Genomic DNA, 25698 nt, shown 5'->3' with positions numbered 1-25698 from the left:
CGGACCGGACCCTGTCCCCCTTCCTCCTTGGGCAGAAAGAGGACACTCTGTGGGACCCAGTGCTTTCCCCTCCTCTGAAGTTCAACAACCAGCTGCAACCTGGTTTGATCCAAAGCAGCTGGAGGAAGAACATTGATTGAATATTGATTGAAGAACATTGATTGAATATTGATTTAATAACATTGATTGAATATTGATTGAAGAACATTGATCGGTCAGGGAGCGTCTACAAAGTGACACTGAACACAGATATATTAGTGTCATGAAATCCTGTCACACATCAATGATTCTACTTCAACACTTAATGAGGAGAAAAGTGCTTTTTCCTAATTATAATAATTATAATAATTATAATAATTATAATAATTATAATTCTACTAACACAAGGAGACCTTCAGGTTGAGACTGATTTTATTTCCAGGTTCCTGAGTTATTGAACTGAGGAGTTTGAATCTTTACGACTTCCTCACAGGTGAATCTGGTGATAACATCTCGTTACCTCGAGATAACGAGCTTTATTTTCCTGAGATAACGAGCTTTATTTTCCTGAGATAACGAGCTTTATTTTCCTGAGATAACGAGATGAGAGGATATTTGAGTTTGGCCTTTCTCAGCTTCCGTACAGACGAGTGGAGATGACGAGTCGGCAGTTTGTTTCCTGACATCCTGATGGTGTAACATGTGACGACTCAGCAGTTTGAACCTCCGTCTGTCAGAACAGCTGCTGACATCAGCAATGGAAGGGTCCAATCAGCATTTAGACCCGGGTCACATGACTCTCACACACTTTCTTTCTGTCCCTACAACAGGAGTAAAACCTGGTGAACATGTCACACGCTGCAGGGGTTTATGGGTCATAAAGAATGAAGAATGATTCAGTCAGTCAGAGAGAGCAGCAGCGACCAGGTGCAGGTCTAACAGGTGATATTACCTGTGACAGGTGAGTGCACTGAAACAACCAATCAGTGAGCTGCTCTGAGTGACGGCGCTGAGCCACTGAAGCTCTGTGTGAGTGAAGGTCTCACTTCCTGTTTCCATGTTCCTCTCACTCATCAAACATCCAGCAACAAGTGGAAACCAGTTCACAGTGAGAGATGAACTGGGACAGTTCCTCACCACCTTAACCAGTCTGACCACACGATGCCTTCAGGTGTCTCTGTTAAAGCAGGACTTCACCACCTTCACCTCTGACACTGAGCAGCAGCTCTAACGCTGCCAATATGAGGACAGTGAGTTTTCCTGAAGCTCCTGAACGCAGCGTCTGTGGAAAGTCCCGACTCTTTACTTTCACTTCAACATCAGCAGCCAATCAGAAACAGAGCTGCTGATGAGTCATCAGTTACCAGGAGCAGCAGTTTGTGTGAAACAGCAGAGAGAGAGAAACTCTGAGGGAACAACAGTTTGAAAGTTCATCCACAACAAACATGAAGAAGAAGAAGAAGAAGAAGATTTTTTAGATTTTAACTCAACTTTATTTTACACATGTACAGTTTTCAAACTAGAAAGCACTGTTTAAAAAAACAACACCTTTAAAACACTTATTTTTTCACAATTTTTCAATAACTTAACTTTTTAAGAACCGAGTGAAAAGTAAGATATTGTTGTCTTCAACAGTGCATAAAACATCATCATGGCACCAAATATTTTTAAAAGTTTGTATGTCACTGGACATTTTGTAAAACTCAAACTCCAGCCTCAGTCTGCAGCGGAGGTTGCAGCGCCACACTGAGGCTGCGTCCTGACCCGGCGCTCCTCAACCTTGTTCCCTCTGGACACGTAGATGGCCAGTTTTGCTGTGCCAGAAACAAAGGTGAGGAGCTGCCACTTCTTTTTGTTCTCTTTTCTCTCTTTAAAACCATAAATAAAAACCTTCTCCGAAAACTGTACATTAAAAGAGCTAAAAACTTGAGTTAAAAGAGTTTGGAAATTTAAAAGTCTCTCACACTCGATAAAAAAGTGAAAAATTGTTTCAGGGTGACCACAAAACAGGCAGGTGTTTGACACAGCTGGATTCATAACAGAGACCACAGCGTTGCAGGCAACAGCACCATGTAAAACCCTCCATTGTAGGTCTGCAGTCTGCTTTTTGATTGGGGGGGTATAAAGGATCTCCCAACATGGAGCTGCTCTATCGCCGATCCTCCTCCTCCATGCACATTCTGTCCTTCTTTCTAAGTCCTTCCTGCAGATCACTTTCACACAGTTCTTATATAATGTCTTTTTGTTGTTGCTGTGGAGGGATACTGTTGTCTCCCTCTCCAGCAGCGGGCCAGATGCTTCTCCCAGCTGGGGGGTCAGCTGGAGGTCTGGAAACGGGTCTCCTTGTATGGGCTCTGTCCCTCTGCTGTACTTTTTAAGGAGGATTTTCTCTTTTTCAGTCAGTCTCTCTCTCCACAGTTGAAGGACTCTCTGTATGAGCCTGGTGGACTGGACCCCCAGGTGTGTGGCTAAGGCCTCTGCCTCCTTTAGGTCTGATCCAGCTGCGTTCACCACGTGCTTTAGCTGCAGCGTCCTGGAGCGGAGCAGTGCCGTGGTCAGGCCTGGCATGGCCTCCAGGGAGATGTCTAGTCTGGCACCATGGATCACCGGTTGGTTTAAAAGCCAGAACAGAGAGTTGGAGCTCCCACCTGAACAGCTTTTAAAAAGGCCCCATGCTTTAAAAACACTTTCATAAAATGGAGGAACCCCATTAAACTTTAGAAATTTAAAATCAGTTAAAAACAGAGCAGCATCCAGTCCCAAATTACTTACATGTCTGAACATGCAGCTGGCCACGTCTCTCCACATAAGATCTGTCGGACCTGTTAAAAACCTTTGAATGAACTGGACTCTAAAGGTGGTGGTTCTACTGGTCAAGTGGATGAGGCCCTGTCCCCCCTCCTCTCTCGTCAAAGATAAAACCCCCTTCGGTACCCAGTGTTTGTTATCCCAGAAGAAGTTAACTAATAAGTTCTGGATCTTGTCCAGTAGTCCTGGTGGCGGCTCCAGACACATTAGTTTGTGCCATAGTGTTGAAGTTACTATGTTGTTTGCCACCAGGACACGACCTCTGAACGATATTTGGGGGCGTAACCATTTCCATTTTTTTTTTTTTTTTTCAATTTTTGATGTTACGTCCTCCCAGTTTTGTTGGACTATGTTTTTCTCTCCTAGAAAAACCCCTAAATATTTTATACCTGATGTCTTCCATAAGAGGTTCTGGGGCAGTACTGGGAGACCTCCACCCCACTTACCGACAGCGAGGGCTTCACTTTTGTGCCAATTTACTCTTGCAGCTGATAAAATATAAAAAGAATCAATCAGGTTATTTAAAATGTTGACATCCTTTTGATCTTTTATCATTACAATGATATCATCGGCATAAGCGGCTAAAACAATTGTCCTATTAAAACCGGGTAAAACCAAACCATCAATACTTGAGCGTATTTTGCAGAGGAGGGGTTCGAGGGCGAGTGTATAGAGCATGCCGGACATGGCACAGCCCTGCCGGACGCCTCTACTCACCCTGAAGGGAGCACACAGACTGCCGTTCAGCTTCAGTATAGACTCAATGCCTCCGTACAATGCTTGGATCTTGGCAATAAAACTCGTGCGGAACCCAAACCTCTCCATAGTTTTCCAGAGGAAGCAGTGTCCCTGCATCTTTAGCAGGGCGGCGTGCAGCTCCGGCTCTTGGATCGGCCTGTCGAGGAGGTTGTTTGTTGCCTCTGAGACCTGAGGCAGAGCACCACAGAAATCTTCTAATAGTTCCCTCCTCTCCTCATATTCGCTTGAATAGAGTTTGGAGTAGAACTCTGTGGCATATCCTGTTAGTAGCTTCTTGACTTACAGTGACGCTGGAAACGCCACTGCAGTCGGACAGGTACGCCTCAGCATCACTGTCGCTGTCTGCAGTGGCGGCTGCCGGGGCCTCCAGCCGCCCGGCCTTACAGCCTCCCGCCGCAGACAGCGAGCTCTTTCTGTTGCTGCGTCTCTGTGCTGGAGTGGGAACACTCTCACACACACTTCCTGACGCACACACACTTCCTGACGCACACACACTTCCTGACGCACACACATTGTTAGACAAAACCATACTTATTCTGTTCTCAGATAGACCAGCTTTAAGCTGTTTGTCTGCTACTTTTTCTCCCTCACTCCCTTCACCATCCATCTCACCTGTCATCTCCACAGTTTCACCTTTCTCTCCTAACGCCTCACCTGTCTCTGTCTCCTCCACTGACCTTTCTGCTTCACCTGTCTCATTCTTATTGCCCTCTTTATCTAACATCTCCCCTGCCTCCTCTGCCTCACCCTCCACTTCACCTTTCTCCCCCTCCACCTCCCTTGTCTCACCCCTGAGCTCACCTTTCTTACCCTCCACCTCACCTGTCTCACCCCCCAATTCTCCTGTCTCACCCTCCACCTCACCTGTCTCACCCCTCACCTCACCTGTCTCACCCACCACTTCTCCTGTCTCTCCCACCACCTCACCCGTGCCACCTATCTTCTCAGCCTCACACTTCCCCTCCTCACTCACCTGCCTCTCTCACCTGCCTCTCTCTCTCTCCTCCGTCCGCCTCTCGCTGTGTTGTGGCGGGAGTTGCAGGTACGGGTCTACCCTGCCTACCTGCGGCGGCCCCGGGCTCTGCGGGCCGAGCCGGCCCGTTTCGGGCAGGCCCAGACCTGGTGTCCCTCCTCCCCGCAGCCGAAGCACTTCAGCAGGGAGGAAGTGGCGTACAGTGTGTAATCAAACCCGTCCAGCCGCACTTTAAAAACATAATTAAACTCTTCCGTTCTGTTGTTTAGTATCATCCATACTTGTCTTCGATGTGATACAACGTGTTTTAATAATGGTGATTTGCATTCAGACAGTATCTTCTTCATGGGAGAGACAACTGTCCCATGACGAGAGAGTTCATTAATCAAAAATGCATCGCTAATAAACGGCGGTACATTAGAAAGGGTAATCCGGGTTATGGGCTGCGTTATGGGCATCACTTGTTCGAACAAGCCGTTCACTGTTATACTGGTCTCCACCAGCCGGTTAGCTTGTTCCACCTTCTCCAAAAATAACACGACCGATTTATTCATGCAGCGGCGGATTTGATGGAGCTGTGCCCCACCACCTCCCCCGCTAACAGCGCCACCTCCTCTACACTGCTCAGGGATCCGGCGCCCACCTTCACACCGCTGCCGGGACAGCCGGGCCAGAAGAAGAAGAAGAAGAAGAAGAAGACAACTTTATCTAGGACACATTATGCCAAAAAACTTAAATGGTCCATTACAAAATTTCTAATAACTTACCAGTCAACAATTAAACCTCCCAATCAAAATGAAAAACAACAACAACAACACACTCCTACCTACAAATAAAAAACCAAACCTAAAAGCTGAGCTGCAGTGACCCGTTGTCTCCAGTGGAACAGAACATCTGTCTGATCCCCCACACCTCCCTGAACACGTCCAGGTTGCAGCTCAGTCTGTAAAAAGAGGCTCAATTCTGAGCCGAGCTGAGACCAGAACCTTCAGACACAGCACCGGCTCCGTCCAGCCCACACCTGACACCTGGTTCTTACGGCTTTTCCAAAATGCCACTTTCGCATTTGCTAACAAAAGTGGACAAGAACCAGTGTCTCTCTCTTTTTAACAGTGAACCTTGGGCCAAAGATAGAAAAAGAAAGAGAATAAACCTCTGTTAGAGCCTCCCCCCTCCCGTGCAGCCGCCTCAATAAATCAGACAAACGAGGACAGGAAACCACCAGGTGTTGCACAGGTTCTGTCTGACTACAGAAAGGACAGCCCTCCCCTGTGCTGGCGTCCAGGTGAGCTCTGTATCTGTTTGTAGCTATAGCTCCGAGTATGATCCTCCACTGGAGGTCAGCCGTCCGTTCTTCAACAGGAGGCTCATACAGGAGCCGCCAGCAGCCTTTAGTCGAAGAGTCCGCATCCAACACCTCGGTCCATTTGGACTCCCTGAGTCCTGTCAGAGAGCCGAGGTTCAGGACCTTTATACAGCTGTGATACAGCTGCTGCTTCCCACAGGAGATGAACTTTCCCACAGCTGGAGTCTTCAGGGAGAGAAGCAGGCAGCTGTTCTCTCTCCACCCTCCCACAGCAGGACTGATGATGAGGGAGGGGAACATGAACGAGCCAGCACCCGGTCCTGAACAGAAGCCCTCAGCGGAGCAGACGGAGACCGCCCCCCCTCGTCTACAACCCTCTGCAGCACTCGGGACGAGCTGATGTTGCTCACCTCCGTCAGCGTGTCTAATGACATCCTCATTAGATGACCGAGCTTGACGACCCCCGCCTCAACAAAACGAGTCCTCAGAGTGGCTGAAGAGGGAACGCCATTGGACAGGAAGCTGTTGTTGAACAGCGGCTCCTCAAACAGCCACGTTCCAGGCCTGGGGTCAGGAGGTCAGGTGATGTGAAGTTTCCTCTTGTTCCCCAGCTAAGGCCCCCAGGAAGACCAGGAGGGCTCTGAAACCCAGCGCCCCGCCAGACAAGCTCCAAATATAGTTTTTATCATTGACATTTTACAGATTTTCTCCCCATTATACTTTTAAGGTAAAGTCAGTGTTTGGAAAACGGGTTGTAATAAATATATTCATTTTAAATTTGAGTACACACCCTGGACAGAAAGGCGCCTTATTCAAATACTAAAGTTTGAATCTCTCCGCTCTCCTCCAGAACTTTCTGTCTTCGGCTGTCAGGGAAAGGTGGAATCAAGATTAACAAGGTAAACATTTTTTATGAGTGGAATTATTTAGATTATGTTGTTTATGTGAAATTATGTAGATTATTTGTTTTCAATTGCTACTAGCTAACGTTGCCAGTGAAGGGCAAATTGATAAGCATTTTAGCTGTGTCCAGATACTTTACCATTAGGCTAACGTTAGCTCTAAGCTAACGTACAGCTGGTTCTGTCGTTGGTTGTTTGGTTCAAAGACTGTAACATTATCAGCCGGTCTGTGGACAATCTTTTTTTCTCCAACATTTGGCGGCCACAGTTGCTGCAGAGGTTGAAATTTGCTGTGGAAGTCAATGTTATGCTTGCAGCTATTACAGACTCCCGCATTTTCTCCTCTTTGAAGTGACATCGCCTGTGAAGTGGCTGTTGAGTGTTTTGAGAAAAACGCGGTGCCTGATTTTGCATGCCAGGACTCTGCCTCCTTCAAAATGGCCGCCACTTTCTCCAACTGTTTAGGGGAGTTTGTTTGCTGAATCTGCTAGTGTGTTTTGTCAGAGTTGATGATGGTGTTGTTTGTGGTAGCATAGGCAAGATAAAGAAAATGGTGGTGTGAGGAGCAGTGATGGCTGGCATTAGGGGAGTGACTCTGGGACGCCAGTGATCACTGTCTAGCCTCCTGGAGGTGTTGTGGGACCAACTAGACGAAACACTGGTGAAAGGAGGTTCCCACCTGATGACCCCAAAGACATGTTAGTTATCACTGCTCATTAGTCTGTACAGCTAAATTAATAGTTATCATAGGACATGTTAAGCTTAGGGAGCTATTCACTGAGTCTGGTCCATTTTCTGTAGCACAAGCTTTGTGTTTATCTTAAATTCAAAGCTAGCCTAGCTAGTGACTGCTGTGAATAGGGCAGCTGACAACAAGGGAAAGACCATGTGACAGCCTGGATAGACAGCTGACAGGAGGCAAAGACCCCAAGGGTGCTGCCATGGGCTAGCAATCCATGGTAGCAGTGGCGAGGCCTAGCATCTTTGTCACAGCCAACATAAGCTACGTTTTATTTAAGAAAAATACCCCAAGGGTCAGCGAGAGCAGGGGTGGAAGATGACTCACAGGCAGACTATACGGCAACGGACACTGGAACGGACATGACTATGAGCTGGATATGCGACTCAGTGAAGGATAGGGGCACGGACCTATTCTCTAGGACTAGAACTGGGCAGAATAGTTTTCAGGGTGACGTGAGGGTAGCTGGAGAGAATAAAAGTGATAGGCCAGAGGGAAATAAGCTCCAGATTTGTCCTTGTGGCTGGCAGAAAGTAACGTCAGTTAGGGGCCTTAGAATGCATCAGGGAAGAAAGAGATGTGTTGCAAAGGAAAGGCAGTGTGGCCGCATCGATCGATACTTTTTAAGAAGTCAATCGAATAAGTCGGATGAAGTCCAGCGACAGGTAGAAAACCACAGTTCGAAGGATATCAATAACACAGCTACAGAGGGGGAAGAGGAGAGTACAAGAGGGGATGCAGCTGAGACTGAGGTGAATAGGCCAGTCAAGGAGAGAAATATGGAGCAGAAAACTAGAGTAAAATGGCCGAGGGCAAATAGCAAGAAAGAATGGGAGTCAGTCAATAGAGATTTGTCAGCAATTCTAGGTAGACTAAGAGGAAATGCAAGCGATAGACTAGAGAAGATGGGGGATATAATTTACTCCTATGGTGCAGAAAGATTTGGGGTGCAAGACAGAAAGAGGGGTGAAAGAGCACAGTTAGTTAAGTCTAGACGGCAAAGGGAAATGGAGAAATTAGTTAAGGAAAGAAGACAATTAAGAAAGCAGTGGAAAAGGGCAACAGAGGAAGAGAGGGGGGGAATTAATGTGTTGCAAGAAGATTTGAGAGGCAGACTAGCAGTACTTAGAAGGGCTGAATGTCTTAGGAAAAAGAGAAAGAATAAAGAGTATGTAAGGACAGTGTTTTACAGGGACCCTTTCAAGTTTGCCAAAGGATTGTTTAACCAGGAAAAGGGAGGGCAGCTTAAGGCAACAAAGTTAGAAGTAGAAAAATATCTAAGAAACACATATTCAGATTTTGAGCAGAATAGAGTAATAGGCCTTCCACCTGACATGCCGCCAGTAGGAAAGATAGATCATGAGATGGATGTTAGACCACCCAGGTGGAAGGAGGTTGAGGAAGTAGTCAGGCGTGCAAAAGCTTCTTCGGCCCCAGGGCCAAATGGAGTCCCCTACCGGGTTTATAAAAGCGCACCTGATATCCTAAAGTTTTTGTGGAGGCAATTAAGAATAGTTTGGGAGAAACAGGTTATTCCCAGAGCATGGCGTAGGGCAGGAGGTGTTTTTATCCCAAAGGAGAAGGAATCCTCAGACCTGAGTCAGTTTCGAATGATCTCTCTCCTAAATGTAGAGGGGAAGATCTTCTTTAGCGTAGTCGCACGGAGATTAACTAGTTATTTAGAAAGGAATAGCTTAATTGATACTGCAGTACAGAAGGCAGGAATACCAGGGTTCGCAGGATGTTTAGAGCACACTAGCATGATTTGGCATCAGATTCAGGCAGCCAAGACAGAGAAAAGAGACTTGAATGTCATATTTTTGGATTTAGCAAACGCGTTTGGTTCAGTGCCACATAGCCTTATTTGGGAGGCATTTGATTATTTTAAAGTGCCTGGAGTAGTGGTTAATTTAGTAAAATTGTATTTCCAAGATATTAGGCTGTGCTTAAGCACAGCAGGCTTCACAACAGGATGGCAGAGGCTAGAAATAGGCATCATGGCAGGGTGCACCATTTCTCCATTGGCATTCACAATGGCGATGGAGGTAATCATTAGAGCTTCTAAGTGGGTTGTAGGTGGAGAGAGGCGGCAGGATGGGGTGCGCCTTACACCAATTAGGGCCTACATGGATGACATGACGTTGATAACTACAACGGTGCCATGTATGAAAAGAATACTTGAGAGACTTAATAAAAACTTAAAGTGGGCTAGTATGAAAATCAAGCCTAGTAAGTCTAGAAGTATCTCAATAAGCGGAGGGAAGTTAAGTGATAGGAAGTTCGTAATAGATGAAGAGGAAATTCCAATAATTAGGGAAAAATCAGTAAAGAGTCTAGGTAGGTGGTACAAGGCAGACTTGAATGACGGAGAACAGGTAGTGCAGTTTCGGAAGGATGTTGCTGAGGGACTGGATTGAATAGATAAATCAGGGCTTCAAGGAAAGTTGAAACTGTGGTGTCTGCAGTTTGGGTTATTTCCCAGGCTGATGTGGCCACTGTCTGTATATGAGATTCCAATATCCACTGCAGAAAAAATGGAAAAATTAGTTAGCTTTTACATAAGGAAGTGGCTAGGTGTTCCTAGATGTTTAAGCACAGTGGCACTGTATGGGAAAGGCATACTTCAGCTCCCAGTAACCAGTCTAGTGGAGGAGTTTAAATGTACCAAGGTTAGGACAGAGCTCCTGTTATCTGGGAGCAAAGATGCGGTAGTTAGTAAGGTGGTTCCAAACCCAATCAAGGGGAGAAAGTGGAATCCAAGAATCGCAGTGCAGGAGGCAGAAGCAATGCTTAGGCATACAGAGATTGTGGGTAATGTCCAAATAGGCCGGGGAGGCTTGGGGCTTGGCCCAGGCAAACCGGTGTGGAGTAGAGCAGGTCCCAAGGAGAAGAGAAAGCTAGTTGTGGAGCAGGTTCGTAGACAGGAGGAATTATTAAGGGGTGCTAAGGCAGTGGCCCAGGCTAAGCAGGGACAGTGGGTGAATTGGGAAGGTGTAGACAAGAAAAAGCTTAGCTGGAAAGAACTCTGGAGCATGGAGGAAAGTAGTATTAGATTCTTGATAGGGGCAACTTATGATGTACTGCCAACTCCCCAGAACCTAAAACTCTGGGTAAATGGAGACCCGCTATGTTCATTATGTTCAGGTACTGCAACTTTAAAGCACATTCTGTCAGGGTGTAAGGTTAGTCTGTCGCAAGGCAGGTATACGTGGCGACATAACCAGGTTCTAAAAAGCTTAGCTGCAGGAATTGAAGAGTTACGGAGGCAGGCAAATTTAGGAGGACCTAAAACAAAGAAAGGTGCAATCAAGTTTGTTCAAGAGGGAGAGAAAGTTGTTAAGACAACAAGGAGGCAAGGCAGCTTAGAAGGTGCTTGTGATTGGGAAATGCAGGTAGATTTAGGAGGAAATAGCCATTACAAAGCTAAGGCCTGATATAGTCTTGTGGTCTAGGAGTAGAATGAAAGTATATTTCATAGAGCTGACTGTTCCGTGGGAGGCCTTAGTTGAGGAAGCATATGAAAGGAAAAAGCTCAGGTATGCAGAGTTAGGGGCAGAAGCAGAGCAGCGAGGATGGAAAGTTAGGATTTGTCCAGTGGAAGTAGGATGTAGAGGATTTGTAGCAAGGTCTGTTGTCTCTTTGGTAAGGGAGTTAGGAGGAAGTGGACAGAGTGTGAGGAAAATTGTAAAGGACATGTCAGATGAGGCAGCAAGATCCAGTCAGTGGATTTGGATGAGAAGGAGTAATGGTAGCTGGGGGCCCAGCAGGGGGAGCACTTAGGATAGATAGACTCTTAGGAGAAGCAAGGAAGAAATCCAGGAAGAGGAAGTGTTTTTAAGTGGGGGTGTGGCCTGTGTGAGCCTCTTTGAGACCATGCGGTTAGTCCAGGTGAGGTGGCCTGTATTGTTTGCTTGTATCGAATTGGTTTGTAGTGTGTCTGTGGCTGCTTAGGTGAGTTTGTTTGTTTTAGGTGAGTTGCATGGTGTGGTGTTAGAGTATGAGGGGTGTAGAGCACAGCCTAATCCGGCGGGGGAGAGCCAGCCTAAAAAGGCCCCTCTCCCTGACTCTACATCCCTCATTGTCTTGGAGAGTGGGGGGGGGGGCAAGAGCACAGCCTAATCCGGCGGGGGAGAGTTTAGCTCAAAAAGGCTTCTCTCCTTGACTCTGCCTCCTTCAAAATGGCCGCCACTTTCTCCAACTGTTTAGGGGAGTTTGTTTGCTGAATCTGCTAGTGTGTTTTGTCAGAGTTGATGATGGTGTTGTTTGTGGTAGCAGAGGCAAGATAAAGAAAATAGTGGTGGTGTGAGGAGCAGTGATGGCTGGCATTAGGGGAGTGACTCTGGGACGCCAGTGATCACTGTCTAGCCTCCTGGAGGTGTCGTGGGACCAACGAGACGAAACACTGGTGAAAGGAGGTTCCCACCTGATGACCCCAAAGACATGTTAGTTATCACTGCTCATTAGTCTGTACAGCTAAATTAATAGTTATCATAGGACATGTTAAGCTTAGGGAGCTATTCACTGAGTCTGGTCCATTTTCTGTAGCACAAGCTTTGTGTTTATCTTAAATTCATGCTGTATTTCAGGCCAAAGTGTCATATTTACCTTAGTTAAGTTATACTGTTCATTTGTTGATGATTATAATGTTATGGCTGTTTGACCAGTGTTAAAAGATGTACTCCTGTTGCATTTGTGGAACATCTGTTCAGTCAGTAAAAGCATATGTTGCGCTGTCCAGCAGGCTGAGCCAAATATGTCCAGTGGTCCTGAAGTCCCGAAGTTGAGTGGTTCTCAACTGAATCCTTGACATTTTTACTTTTCTAGGTAAGATATACAACTCTATAAAATGTAAATGATGATTACATTGTGAATAAATAAATACATTTTTAAAACTTTTTCCTTTTACACGTGTTAGGACATTGAGCTTGGCCCATTTAAAAGCTACCAAGTTCACCTCAGCCTTGTCCTGGTGTTGGTAAATCCATGAGCCTTCGTGTGGATCTGTTTCTGTATTCTGTCGGCACATTTCTGGTGAGTAATTCCATACAAACACAAATTCATACACACTTCCAGTAAGTGTTGACTTAAGTGTTGTACACAGAACTGCAAAGCACAGTATTCCCGTCTTGAACAGGCTGTGTAAAAAGGGGCTTAACATTAACACTAGTTAGTTGTGTGGATCCGCATTAACCTCGGCGGATCGGGTGGGTTGAGCTCAAAAAATGAACATTTTGATTAATAACGGATGAATGGATGGAAAGTTCTAATGAGGAACATAGTAATTAAATTCTCTAAAATTTTGTACATTACGTTTTGTTGACATGCAAATTATATAGGCACTGGGAGTTTATTGGAAAACTAGATTTTATTTGGCTACCTGTTCATCTGACTACTTGTTATATATATTGTGGTGATGACATTGGTGCTTTCATAAAATATTTACACAATGAGATTTCTGATAAATAATAATCAGTAATGACTTAGTGTGTAAAGGAAAATAATAGAATAGTCTGGTAAGTTCAGAAAATGATCTCACTTTACTTTAATGCAGCCAGACACAAAAGACAACGCTATAATATCCATATATTTCCCGGTCCTAAGACACTACTGGTTTTTATTTGAAGTATTTTGGTGCTGTGAAATACTGTATATCATTGTGGTAAAAAAAAAAAAAAAAACTAAAAATATTGTGATATTAATTTAAAAAATATTTTTCATCACAACTTTAGTTTCACTGAAAGAACTTTTGATCATATAATAATTGTTATCTCTGCTCTCCCCCTGATGCTGGTGTTCGGTCCATTGCTGCAACTCAGTCCATCCGACCTGCTGAAACCCTTGACGTCCACATACAGTCACGTTTGCTGCAGCTACAGGACAGGAGGAGGCAGCACCTTGGAAACAGCTTGACTAATAAAGGACACTTTTATGCAAGGAGGTGTCTAGAATTTTTTTCTTGGGGGGGGCAAGCTAGGGGCACAGACTGTGGAAGGGTGGCACACTGAAATGACAATTTTTTAAATGCCCCACAGTCTTAGATCATAATAAACGGTAGGCTGAGGTATGAATAATAGAACCATTTTATTTACCCAAATAATGCACAGAAGTTTAGCATCCAGCATTTAGAAATCTTATCTGACCGAGTAAAATGTTTTTTGTTTGTTTGCGTGGGTTGATCTGAGCTCCAGAAGAGTATTCTGGTGTATCTAGTACTAGTAACCTAGTAGTAGTATTAGTTTCACTGAAGCGTTTATCTTGCTGAAACTGTTTCAGCAAGATAAACGCTTGTGTTTCATATGTATCTAAGCCTATCTCTTCCTTAACTCACAGAGACAGAAACAACCAATGGAGTTTAGTTATGAATGACTTTATTGCAATATATATATATTATTTACAGGATTATGACAGCTGGATACGCCTGTTTTGGTGTTGATGGGTGAAGCGTTTAACAAAAGCATCCAAGTTCAGCGACCTTGCCCTCCTCTCAATACTAAGCACTCCAATCTTGCTAAGCCTGTCATCATTCATTGTTGCTGCGCTCGCAACTGGCACTGCTAACAGGCAAAGCTATAGCTATCCGACACAAGCGAAAAAGAAAGATGTGAAATCCAGGATACTGGGTAGTTCAGTCCCACACTGTGCCTTTCTCTGAATGACCTACTTTGTCTGATACAGCTCATGTTTTAGGTCCTCAACATCACAGTCAAAAAGACAGGCAAGACGCAAAACTGTTCTCTCCTCTAAAAAGAGTTCACCCTTGGGGTCAAGTGCCTGTATACCCCTCATTATATCACAGTTGTTTTTGCAAAAGATCCAGGATGGGGTAAAATACAGCAATCCTGAACTCATCTTTGTCCCCTTCCTTGCATCTACATTGACCAACAGTGGATTCTACAAGATACTCACTAAGTCTGGAGCTCCCTCTTTGTGTCCTTTTCTCAACAGCCTCACCTGCAACATTACAATTCTTTGCAGTCTCCACAGTTTGCTGCCAAAGATCATCAAAACAGGATCCAGCTCTACAGTCCTGTAAAGTCTCCTGCAGGGCATGGATTAAGTCCACAGCCTTTGCAAGGTCAAGCGATGGTGCTTGAAGCATGTCAGAGGCACACTTAGCATCACCGAGAATCTTTCTGAATACTGCCGGTGTTGAAGTAAACGTCAGGTCTATCTGGATGAGTAGACCCCGTGCTTCCACAGATCTCTCACCACTGTCCTCTACATCTATCTCATGCAGAACACGCAAGACGGCTGGAAGTCTGTCCATGAGATATTTGCAGGCATGGTACCGACATGCCCACCTCGTGTCTCTGTAGCTCTCTGGGTGCATCTTTATACATGTCCCTCTGAACTGACAACCGCTTTTCATGAACATAAGATCCGGACACATACAATTTTTGCAGCAATGTAATAAAAAACAATCAACTTCAGGCACTGCTTTCACTGAATCAACAATAACGAGGTTGAGGCAATGTGCGTTGCCGTGAACATAAAAGGCATATTTAGCCTCTGCTTTGATCCTTGCTGCAACCCCATTGCATCTCCCTGACATCACTGCTGCCCCATCATAACCTTGACCTACAAGATTAGACTTGTAATCAAGGCCATATCTTTCCAGACACTGTATTATTTTCTGACTGAGTCCTGCTGCATCTAATTCACTGGCTCTCTGGAAATCTAAAAAGCTCTCATGAACGGCACCATTATAATAGTACCTCAGTACTAATGACAGTTGTTCACTTTTCTTAAGATCTTTTGTTTCACCTGCAATAACAGAAAAAACCTCACTTTCCTTCACTTCCTGTATTATGGATTCCCAGATTCTGGATTGTGTTACTGAGATACTTGGCATTGCCTGATGCATTCATTTTTTTTGCAATCAGTGGATTGTGTCTTGCAATCAACTCAATCAGTTCTAGGAAATGTCCTTTGTTTTGTGAGCCTTCAGTTTCGATGTGTCCCCTTTGAGCAATGTTCTGCATGGCTGTAAGACGAAGCACTTCAGCAACTGTTTTTATGTACATCTGGTTTTCCTCAACTTGTTTTTTGTAGGCTTGGTCCAAAGTGTCTCGTATAGAAGAATCTGTGAGAATATTTTTTTTTATATTCACTCCAAGCAAACATTGCATTAACATGCCCTTCTGATTTCTCATGCCACTTAAACCCCCCCCATCCTTGTACATGGCCTTGTTCCAGTTGGAGTAACCTCCCTGTGCTGTAAAGGGTGTTTCAGGGGTGTTGGACAAGCTAAAGTGTCTACATGCAAAGCAATATGCAGAGTCATGACTTTGTGAGTACTCCGACCATGTGAAGTGCGTGAACCATGAGTAGTTGAATGCTCTCTCTCTATCCCCCTGCACAGTCCGTGGATACACCCTCAGGAAAGGCTGTGTTGGTCCATCTGCTGGACACCGGGATATGTCTTGGAAAGAAGGGGAACAAGAAATACAATTTTAAACTATGCATAATACATGGCTTTTCATTTATAATATACAATGTAGAATTCAGTGATACTGAATTCAATAACAATCTTGTGAACAAAAGCCGGGTCTCCTGTTGAGGTAATGCACTAGACTTGATCATCATTGATAAATTATTTGTATAGGCTTTCTGAATGGGGGGCCTCCACAGTGTCACTGCCACTGTAGCTTTGACTACTACATTGAGACTCCTGTTGGTTCGCATCGTCATCGATCCACCTGATCACTAGGGGAAGTGTCTGATCACACAAAGATATATTCAATTATTGCATCAAGAAGTTATTTAAACACACACTGTTTTTATTTATTTCCTATTGTTATCCATTACGACTTCAATATTTAGCCTACCTGCAGAATGCTGAACTGCAGATGATGGATCCCTCACCTTCATCATTATGCAAAGTTCCTGGGAAAAGTTGTATCAGTTACTCAAAAGGTCAATACAAGTATAACATCAACTGAACTTTCAATACTTATTCAAATGTGATCCATTTTAAAGACATCCTGCTGCATATCTTGACATTGTGGACATATCTTATTCAGTTCATTTAAACTTCTTATGCTATAGGACACTTGTCTATTCCTTCCTATTCGATAGATAGATACAAAAATAAAGAGCATTAAAATAGACATAAAGTAATAAAACAGAACTTAGATTAAATTAAAATTGTCCCGCCCAGTTGGCAGAGGGGGTGTGTGAGTTTGAGTGTGACTGATTCAGGATGCAGTGACTGACTTGATCACTGTTATCTGCAGCTTTCTTTTTCTTTACCATGAACAAGGTCTCAATGTTTTGAGCCCTTTTCATTCTGCTTTCTCTCTCTCTCCCGATCACTGTCTGCCCCTGAAGAAATTATAAATATTGTTTGGTTAGAAATAATATTAAGCCAGAAAATCACTTTCCTTAAGCTGAATCACACAGGATAGGTATCACATGCAGTTATATCATCCTCTAATGATATGATACAGCAACCACTAAATAAATCTTTTTGAAGACTGAAAACAACGTTTAAACGTGTAATATGTGACGCTAACGTCGCCTGGACACATACTGTATGATATTGTATTTTTGTGAAGCTGACAGCCGCTGTGTGGAAGCTGCAACACGGCTGGTCGAGCTAAAAGCTAAAAGCTAAAAGCTAAGAGCTAAAAGCTAAGAGCTAAAAGCTAAGAGCTAAGAGCTAAAAGCTAAGAGCTAAAAGCTAAGAGCTAAGAGCTAAGAGCTAAAAGCTAGGAGCTAAAAGCTAAGAGCTAAAAGCTAAGAGCTAAAAGCTAAAAGCTAAAAGCTAAAAGCTAAGAGCTAAGAGCTAAAAGCTAAAAGCTAAGAGCTAAGAGCTAAAAGCTAAAAGCTAGGAGCTAAAAGCTAAAAGCTAAGAGCTAAAAGCTAAGAGCTAAAAGCTAAAAGCTAAGAGCTAAAAGCTAAGAGCTAAAAGCTAAGAGCTAAGAGCTAAAAGCTAAGAGCTAAAAGCTAAGAGCTAAGAGCTAAAAGCTAAGAGCTAAAAGCTAAAAGCTAAGAGCTAAAAGCTAAAAGCTAAGAGCTAAAAGCTAAGAGCTAAGAGCTAAAAGCTAAGAGCTAAAAGCTAAGAGCTAAGAGCTAAAAGCTAAGAGCTAAAAGCTAAAAGCTAAGAGCTAAAAGCTAAAGGCTAAAAGCTAAATGACAAACCTCCACTCTAGAAAAGCCTCCACACTTGTATTTGTGAAGCACCTTGTAACTTTTGTTTGAAAGGCGACAGATGCGCGCGCACACACAGACACACACGCACACACACACACACAGTCTAGCTTGGGGTTTCTGTGATGTTTGTTTTTTTTCCACATTTACCGGCGCAGGCTAATGTTTCCCATAGACCTCAATTCATTATGCTAAGCTAGCGCACTTTGCTAACTCTAGATACGACTTACTTATCCACTTAATTTAAACCTTTGTAAATCATTTAACACGACACATTGTGAGCGACTGTTTACTTACTGAGTGCAGGTGTGCAACAGAGAGCTGAGGTGCATCCACAGTGAATCCTGCTCATTTTTGAATGTCGACTCGGACAAACTGATTGGCAGCTCTGCTGAGGGTGGCCAATCATATTCCAGGGGTAGCCGGTGGCCACGCCCCTGCTTTTATGGCAATGGACTTTTCAAAAGCTTGGACTTCTATCTGCCTATAGACTGTAGCAGTAAGCCAGGGTTTACTACCCACCCACCACCCAAACCACCTGTTCAACATCAGTAATCTTAACCATCAAGATGATCTGTAAGTATCATACTGAGCACTCCTGTATTTTTATTTAAAAATAAAAACAAACTTGTTTAATGTTCAATCTTTTTGGTCATTAAAGTTTTACATCCAACTTTTGCCTTGTATGTATTTTTCGTTGATGTTTTTAGTGTAAGATAGTTTTATGGAACCAAAGGTCTGTGGGTTTTTACCAAAACAGGCAAAGATACTGTTAATAAAATACTTTAACATGAAGGTCTGTTAAATATACAAGAAATCTATATAAAATTACATGTAAAAACCAAAAATTAACAGAAGATTGTTGCAATTTTAAACCCCCTACCGAGGTTTAACAGTTTTTGAAAGAGAAATCAAATGTTTTTATGTGGTTTATCATTTTATTACATCAAATATGAATTAATATACAAGTTTTTTATGTAAAATTATGTAATAAACACCAACTAATTACAGTAACTTTCTGCAATTTTAAGCCTTATTATTTGTATTATAACAATGTTAGACCTTATTTACAGGTAATTTCATTGTTTCTTATACAGGTAAATATTCTTTATTAAACATTAAAAAGCCCAAAATACACAGAAAATCTCATGTAAAATTAAAGCTATAAACTGTATTTTAGTTACGGAAAATGACTGTACTTTTATGAGATAGTTATTTTCCAGTATTTTTCTGGCGCCCAGCTGTGCCACTGTAGTAACCTCACCCAGGACAGGAAGTGCTCCCCAACGCCAAAGGCCTGCAGTGTGACAAACAGAAAGAGAAGGTCAACACGATCAAACGCCTTCTCCTGATCTATGGAAACTACACCCACATCAAGACTGTACGGATTACAAGTGTCAAAAACATCCCTCAATAAAGACAAACTGTCCAGCATGGACGTGTCCGGGACGCAGTACGACTGTTCCCCCCCAATCACAGGTCAATAAAAACCTTCAGTCCGTCAGATAAAAACTTGGAGAGGAGTTTGTAATCTGTCAGTTGTAATCAGAAGAGCAACCGGTTCTTTAGAAGCGTTAGATCTCTCTTCTCAGGCAGCAAGGAGATCAGCCTGAAGGGTCCCTTTAATAAAAGACTCCTTAAACACATGCAGCATGTCAGGCCCCGGCTCCCTCCAGGAGCCGTCCAGGCCTGGAGCCTGTCCTCAGGCCACGTGGGACACAGCTGTGGTCAGCTCATGCAGGGAGATGTCTGAGCTCAGGGTGTGACCGGGCAGAAGTCATCCTCCCATCAGGCAGGCGGACACACACCATCTGCTTCCTCCGGGCCACCGACCTCTCCAGGCTAAAGAAGAACTTAGTCGGTGCATCCATGTTGCTGAGCTGAGAGAAACGAGCCCGGACCAGCGCTCCTTCGGCTCTGTCCTGGAGGACGGTGCTCAGCTGCTGCTTTATAGAGAGAACAGGGAGCTCTGCTCAGCAGACCCTCTCCAGCTCTGAGGTCTCTGCCTCCAGCTGCTGCGAGCTCTCCTGATCCAAGCAGTGCAGCACGATGAGCAGAAAACCCTGGTTTGGCCCGGAAAAGACTCTTTCCTAGATCTCCAGAGCACAAAATAATTTAATAATAAACTTCCACAAAATGTTTTATCAAGTAATAACTTGACATTAAAATGCCAAAAAGATTTAAAACTGTCAGTGGGAGATAAAACAAGCTCCATAAGAACTAAATGGTGATCTGTGAAAGCTACAGGGAGGATGACGTGTGACGTGTGTGTGTGTGTGTGTGTGTGTCTGTGTGTGTCTGTGTGTGTCTGTGTGTGTGTGTGTGTGTGTGTGTCTGTGTGTCTGTGTGTGTCTGTGTGTGTCTGTGTGTGTGTGTGTGTGTGTGTGTGTGTGTGTGTCTGTGTGTGTCTGTGTGTGTGTGTGTGTGTCTGTGTGTGTGTGTGTGTGTGTGTGTGTCTGTGTGTGTCTGTGTGTGTGTGTGTGTGTCTGTGTGTGTCTGTGTGTGTGTGTGTCTGTGTGTGTCTGTGTGTGTCTGTGTGAGTGTCTGTGTGTGAGTGTGTGTGTGTGTGTGTCTGTGTGTGTGTGGTGTGTGTGTGTGTGTGTCTGTGTGTGTCTGTGTGTGTCTGTGTGAGTGTCTGTGTGTGAGTGTGTGTGTGTGTGTGTCTGTGTGTGTGTGTGTGTGAGTGTGTGTGTATCTGTGTGTGTCTGTGTGTGTCTGTGTGAGTGTCTGTGTGTGAGTGTGTGTGTGTGTGTGTGTGTGTGTGTGTGTGTGAGCATGTGTGTGTGTGAGTGTGTGTGTGTGTGTCTGTGTGTGTGTGTGAGTGTCTGTGTGTGTGTGTGTGTGTCTGTGTGTGTGTGTGAGTGTGTGTGTTCACTCAGTTAAGTGACCACTCAGCTTCAACAGCAGCTGGCTCTCAAGCTTCACACTGTGAAGCTGTGACCTTTTAGCCGTGAACAGGAGTCCTGCATGACTAAAAAGTCTCTCAGGCTGCTGATCCTGGGAGGCCTGTGTTGATTTTCATTGACAGGCTCTTGATTTGAGGAAAGGAATGCAAGAGATCCATAGCTCCAGTGGATGGACATGAAAGGTACCTCTCCAGCTCTCCTGTTTTTGATTGTGCTGCACTCAGCGATGCAAAGAATTCATCTTCATCAGAGTGACTACTGTTTGTGGGAGCATCATCCATCTCCAAGTCAGTGTCCAGGTGAGTTTTGATGTAGTCAAGGCAAGAGAAAGTGTTTTCAAAAGAATCAGGTCTGAACATATTTTTTTCCTTTCTACTGTATAGCCTTCCAAGCTGCTGGTTTTTGATGTGCTCCTAACTCTAGCCTATAATTTGTCACGGATACAATATAAACTTAAATAAAAATAACATTACATGGATTGATATACACACATCTTCATTTGGAAATCAATGTCAATTGATGTCAATTAAAAATGTACGTTCTTATCTTTGTAAAGACAATTTGTGGAAGAGCTGTTGTACAAGACTACTGACTCCCATTTTAACTTTGTTTGTCTGAAGCGTGAACATCGATTTTATGTGAGGCCGGGGGCGTTCTTCCTCTTCTGGTTGTCGCGAAGCGCTCGTTGTTGTCTCTGCCATTGTGTTCTGTATGTAGATAAATGGAACGGAGTAAAAGTACCGCTTCTTCTTCACAAATATACTCAAGTAAAAGTAAAAAGTATGTTGCATTAAAACTACTCTTAGAAGGACAATTCATCCCAAAAGTTACTCAAGTAAATGTAACGGAGTAAATGTAGCGCGTTACTACCCACCTCAGTGTACAATGAGTTTATGATGAATCATCTCTGATTGTGTTTATTTAGATCATGTTCGAATGAATGATCTCCACGTGTCGGAGCAGGTGAGGGGAACGTTCATGAAACCTGAAGACGGAGATATCTTCATTATTTACCTGTGTGAACTCACCTGGACATGAGACTCACCTGAGTCGCTCCAGATGTTAAACTCAGTTGAACTGTGACGATGCTGCTGGACGTTTCAGGTACGACAGGTTCAGGTACGTCTTTAAAAACTGGTCATGTGACGAGTTCGACCTCGATGGTAAACTGTGACAAAGACTTAAGACTGGGAACTGGTTTAAACCAGAACTGGTAAAACTGGTTTGTGATCCAGCAGCTGGTTTGAGGCCTGTTGGTTCCAGATGTTTGTTGTCATGTGGTCATTGAAGCAGACAGCGAGTCTCAGAGTTTCTGATGTTTATTGTTGTTACAGCAGAAAAATACAGAATCAATCAAACTGGATCAGATACGATCAGAGACCAGAACCACCGAGGAAAACAGTGATTCACACAGCGAAGCAGCAGGTGAAGCAGAACTCAGGTCCAGCTGAGACACCACAGTCCAGATCAGACCTGATCCAGGACCATCAGAGTCCAGCTGAGACACCACAGTCCAGATCAGACCTGATCCAGGACCGTCAGAGTCCAGCTGAGACACCAGAGTCCAGAACAGACCTGATCCGGGACCGTCAGAGTCCAGCTGAGACACCACAGTCCAGATCAGACCTGATCCAGGACCGTCAGAGTCCAGCTGAGACACCACAGTCCAGATCAGACCTGATCCGGGACCGTCAGAGTCCAGCTGAGACACCACAGTCCAGATCAGACCTGATCCAGGACCATCAGAGTCCAGCTGAGACACCAGAGTCCAGATCAGACCTGACCAATGAACAGGACTGTGGTTTACAGTGTGATGGTCCTGGACCAGGTCTAAAGACTCAGGTGTTCAGCCAGTCCAGCAGGTGGCAGCACCGAGAGTCTGAGCTGAAAACAGAAAGCAGGTTAAAGCAGCAGCTGATTTTTCTTCCATCTGAGAAGCAGCAACAGGACCAGGACCAAGACCAGTACCAGGACCAGGACCAGGACCAGGCCCAGGACCAGGACCAGGACCAAGACCAGGACCAAGACCAGGACCAAGACCAAGACTAGGACCAGGACCAAGACCAGGACCAGGACCAGCACCAGGTCCAGGTTCAGGTCCAGGATACAGGACCAGGTTCAGGTCCAGGATACAGGTCCAGGTTCAGGTCCAGGATACAGGACCGTCTCAGTTGGTAGGAACCAGGATCCGTCCTGGTTCAGAGAGAAGAGATGAGGACCGGGTCAGGAACAGAAACATACAGCACATTCATCATTCCATGTGTTTGGGTCATAAACTGTGATGACATCACGGTTAATAGCTTGAGGTGCTGACGCTGCTGTTGGTGCGTCTCATTCTCCCGTCCATGTGACGTGCACTACAGGCGTCGCAACTGGTCTAAACCGAACTGGTTTGGTCTGAACTGGACTGAACTGAACTGGACTGAACCGAACTGGTTTGGTCTGAACTGGACTGAACTGAACTGGACTGAACGGGTCTGAACTGGTCTGAACTGGGCTGAAGTGGGCTGAAGTGGGCTGAAGTGGGTTGAACTGGTCTGTACTGCTCTGAACTGGTCTGAACTGGACTGAGCTGGTTTCAGACTGTAAACTGATGTAAACTGGTTTCAGACTGTAAACTGGTGTAAACTGGTTTCTGACCTCGGGCCTTCCTCCTGTAGTAGATGAATCCAGCCAGAGATAAGATCAGACCCAGGATCAGTCCTGAGGCTCCGATGGCGATCTTGTTTCTCTCTGACTCAGGCATGGACGGATCTGAGGACAGACAGGTAGAGACACACAGGTGAGCAGACAGGTAGAGACAGACAGGTGAGCAGACAGCCAGGTGTAGAGACAGACAGGTAGAGACAGCCAGGTGTAGAGACAGACAGGTAGAGACAGACAGATGGAGAGACAGACAGGTAGAGACACACAGGTGAGCAGACAGGTAGAGACACACAGGTGAGCAGACAGACAGGTACTTACCCCAGTCAGTAACCAGAGGTTCCTTCAGGCTGGCGTGCTCCACCACACAGGAGATCTTCTCTCCAGACCTTCAACACAAACCAACATGTTTCTGTCACACCACTGATCTGGACCCAGCTGGACCAACCAGAACCAACTGGACCCAGCTGGACCTGCAGGTGGACTCACCTGGGTGTGTACTCCAGGTGAGAGTGGACCTGGTAGTACCAATCACCATCTGCCAGCTCATCAGTGGAAGTGACATCAGAGGAGACTTCCTGTCCGTCTCTGTGCCAGCTCACTCTGATCTGTTTGGGGTAGAAGTCGAAGACGCTGCAGACCAACATGGCAGGATGTTTCCCAGCAGGGGGCGTCGTGGAGCTCATGACCACGTAGGGCTCAACTGGAACACACATTATTATCATGATTATCAATACTATTATTGTTGTTGTTGTTGTTGTTGTTGTTGTTGTTTTCTCATGATCACATTACAACAGCAGCAGTTTTATCTGCTGCAGCTTTAATATATAATATATATATAAAAATATCACCGTTAATGTCAAACAACAGATTTATAGTTTTGATTTCTGGGAAAACGAAGCAGAAAATCAAAAGATAAAATGATAATTGTCATTAACAGTGTGATGAACAGCAGCAGCTGCAGTGACGGTGTTTCTCCACCAGGTGGAGACACAGACTGTGACATCATCGTTAATGAGTCCTGACGAACCAACAGAGAAAATATGAAGCCAGAAAAATAATAATAAAAACATGTGGAACAAACTGAGTGTGAGGTTCAGTCGGTGGATGAACCTGAGGTTTAACCTGATGATGTCACCAACACTCACCTGACTTAGTCAGAGCAGCTTGGTAGTCAATTCCAACGTTGTTAACACAGTATCTCTCCTTCTCATTCCTGCTCTGAACCAGTTCTGGACCTTTGTTCCAGGCCTCAGCCTGCTTCACTCCGAACTCAGTGTATCCAACAAACTTCCCCACTCTGCTGTCGAACCTGGTGATCTCCAGTTTGTTGTAGAATGTAGAGGAGATGAGCGTGATGTCGTTCAGCTCAGTGGAGTTAAAGTCACAGCGAGCCACTGAATAATGCCAAAATCCATCTGAAGAACAAACAGTCAGAGAATTATCACTGTATTGATCAGTGATCATACATGTATTGATCTATCAGTTAAGATCTATCCACTGATCAGACCGTGTATTGAGCAGTGATCAGTGTGTTGATCAGTGTGTTGATCAGTGTGTTGATCAGTGATCAATGTATAGATCAGTGATCAGAGTATTGGTCAGTGTATAGATTAGTGATTAATGTATTGATCAGTGTATAGATCAGTGATCAGTGTATTGATCAGTGTATTGATCAGTGTGTTGATCAGTGTATAGATCAGTATTGATCAGTGTATTGATCAGTGTGTTGATCAGTGATCAGAATATTGATCAGTGATCAGTGTGTTGATCAGTGTATAGATCAGTATTGATCAGTGTATTGATCCTACCTGCTGTGGACGCAGCGATGAAGAGGAGGGAGAAGCTGAGGAAGGATGAAGCCATGTTCCTCTGTTGACCTGACAAACACTGACACAGTCGGACTGAGAGCTGCTGTAAAAACCAGAGGACGAGGTCACATGACCTGCAGCGTCACCTGTTGCCAGGCAGACAGCTGTGGCAGAGGTTCACTTCCTGTTGTGCTGTGTTCAGGTGAAACCTGAAGAGTTGCTCACTTTAAACATGGACATGGAGGATGTTCATGTTAATGAGGAGGTTTTTATTAATGAGTCATAAAGTCACAACAACAATTTAAATTCACACACGATCAATAAAAGTTCAGAAACAGAAACAAGATTTTTATCTTTAATCCAGAAACAAAGAAGCAGAAACTGAGCTGCTGATTCTGTTCTTTGATTCTCTGGTTGAAAACATCAGAGAAAAACTTTCACTGTGAGAGTCCAGAACCTAGACCAGCATCAGGTCCCACAGTCCAGAATCTAGACCAGCATCAGGTCCCAGAGTCCAGAGTCCTGAATCTAGACCAGCACCAGGTCCCAGAGTCCTGAATCTAGACCAGCACCAGGTCCCACAGTCCAGAGTCCAGAATCTAGACCAGCATCAGGTCCCAGAGTCCTGAATCTAGACCAGCACCAGGTCCCAGAGTCCTGAATCTAGACCAGGACCAGGTCCCACGACCAGAGTCTTGAATCTAGACCAGCACCAGGTCC

The 25698-nt window shown here is 44.6% G+C and overlaps 1 protein-coding gene across 2 annotated transcripts in view; it reads right to left on the bottom strand.

Moving 5' to 3' along the window:
- Nucleotides 1-25136, bottom strand: part of LOC130164335 (H-2 class II histocompatibility antigen, E-S beta chain-like) — a 36455-nt gene extending 11319 nt beyond the window's left edge. The window contains exons 1-6 of one of the 2 annotated variants that reach the window (XM_056369010.1): nucleotides 24979-25135; nucleotides 24316-24585; nucleotides 23657-23870; nucleotides 23489-23556; nucleotides 23165-23278; nucleotides 21828-22717 (exon numbers count right to left, since the gene is read on the bottom strand). In XM_056369010.1, coding sequence (XP_056224985.1) covers nucleotides 22692-22717; nucleotides 23165-23278; nucleotides 23489-23556; nucleotides 23657-23870; nucleotides 24316-24585; nucleotides 24979-25033 — 747 coding nt within the window. In that variant the 5' untranslated portion in view covers nucleotides 25034-25135 and the 3' untranslated portion in view covers nucleotides 21828-22691. Of the gene's footprint in view, nucleotides 1-21827; nucleotides 22718-23136; nucleotides 23279-23488; nucleotides 23557-23656; nucleotides 23871-24315; nucleotides 24586-24978 lie in introns of those variants that run through there. The other variant, XM_056369009.1, reaches the window with a different exon arrangement.
- Nucleotides 25137-25698: the final 562 nt, after the last annotated feature.

Source organism: Seriola aureovittata, chromosome 23 (assembly GCF_021018895.1).
Source record: "Seriola aureovittata isolate HTS-2021-v1 ecotype China chromosome 23, ASM2101889v1, whole genome shotgun sequence".
Classification (NCBI taxonomy): domain Eukaryota; kingdom Metazoa; phylum Chordata; class Actinopteri; order Carangiformes; family Carangidae; genus Seriola; species Seriola aureovittata.
This window is presented reverse-complemented; position numbering and strand designations above follow the sequence as displayed.